General features: G+C 39.8%; 1 protein-coding gene across 1 annotated transcript in view; it reads right to left on the bottom strand.

Annotated features, from left to right (window-relative positions):
* Positions 1-387, bottom strand: part of LOC119586148 (multiple epidermal growth factor-like domains protein 8) — a gene marked incomplete in the record, with an annotated part of 25,388 nt that overhangs the window by 8,544 nt on the left and 16,457 nt on the right. The window contains 1 exon segment of the mRNA XM_037934841.1: positions 116-307. Coding sequence (XP_037790769.1) covers positions 116-307 — 192 coding nt within the window.

The following is a 387-nucleotide window of genomic DNA, read 5'->3' as shown; positions in this document are numbered from 1 at the left end:
TTTGAGCTTAACTTTTGCACTTTTAGGCATTCACAATATCTTCTATGACTTATGAATGAAAGAGGTAAAAGTCTTTCAACTGAAATTTATGACTTTTGAGAACTCATTTCCTTACTGGCACACGTGACAAAACTCTCCACTTGTCCAATCCTGGCACTGGTCACAAACGCCCAAACCACTACTGCACGTGGAATGGTTATTGCATCCACAGTTTGTGGCACAGTCTGGCTCCGTCCATCCTAAGTGACAGATGCACTCATAGTTTGGGGGTCCAGAGCAATAACCATGGACACAGGTTTCAAAGCATCTGAAACAAAGAAACTCCTTTCAGGGTTCTTCTTACAAAAAGAAATATAAAGAATGGAAGAAAGACACAATATTTAAGTA

Source organism: Penaeus monodon, chromosome 21 (genome assembly GCF_015228065.2).
Source record: "Penaeus monodon isolate SGIC_2016 chromosome 21, NSTDA_Pmon_1, whole genome shotgun sequence".
NCBI lineage: Eukaryota > Metazoa > Arthropoda > Malacostraca > Decapoda > Penaeidae > Penaeus > Penaeus monodon.
This window is presented reverse-complemented; position numbering and strand designations above follow the sequence as displayed.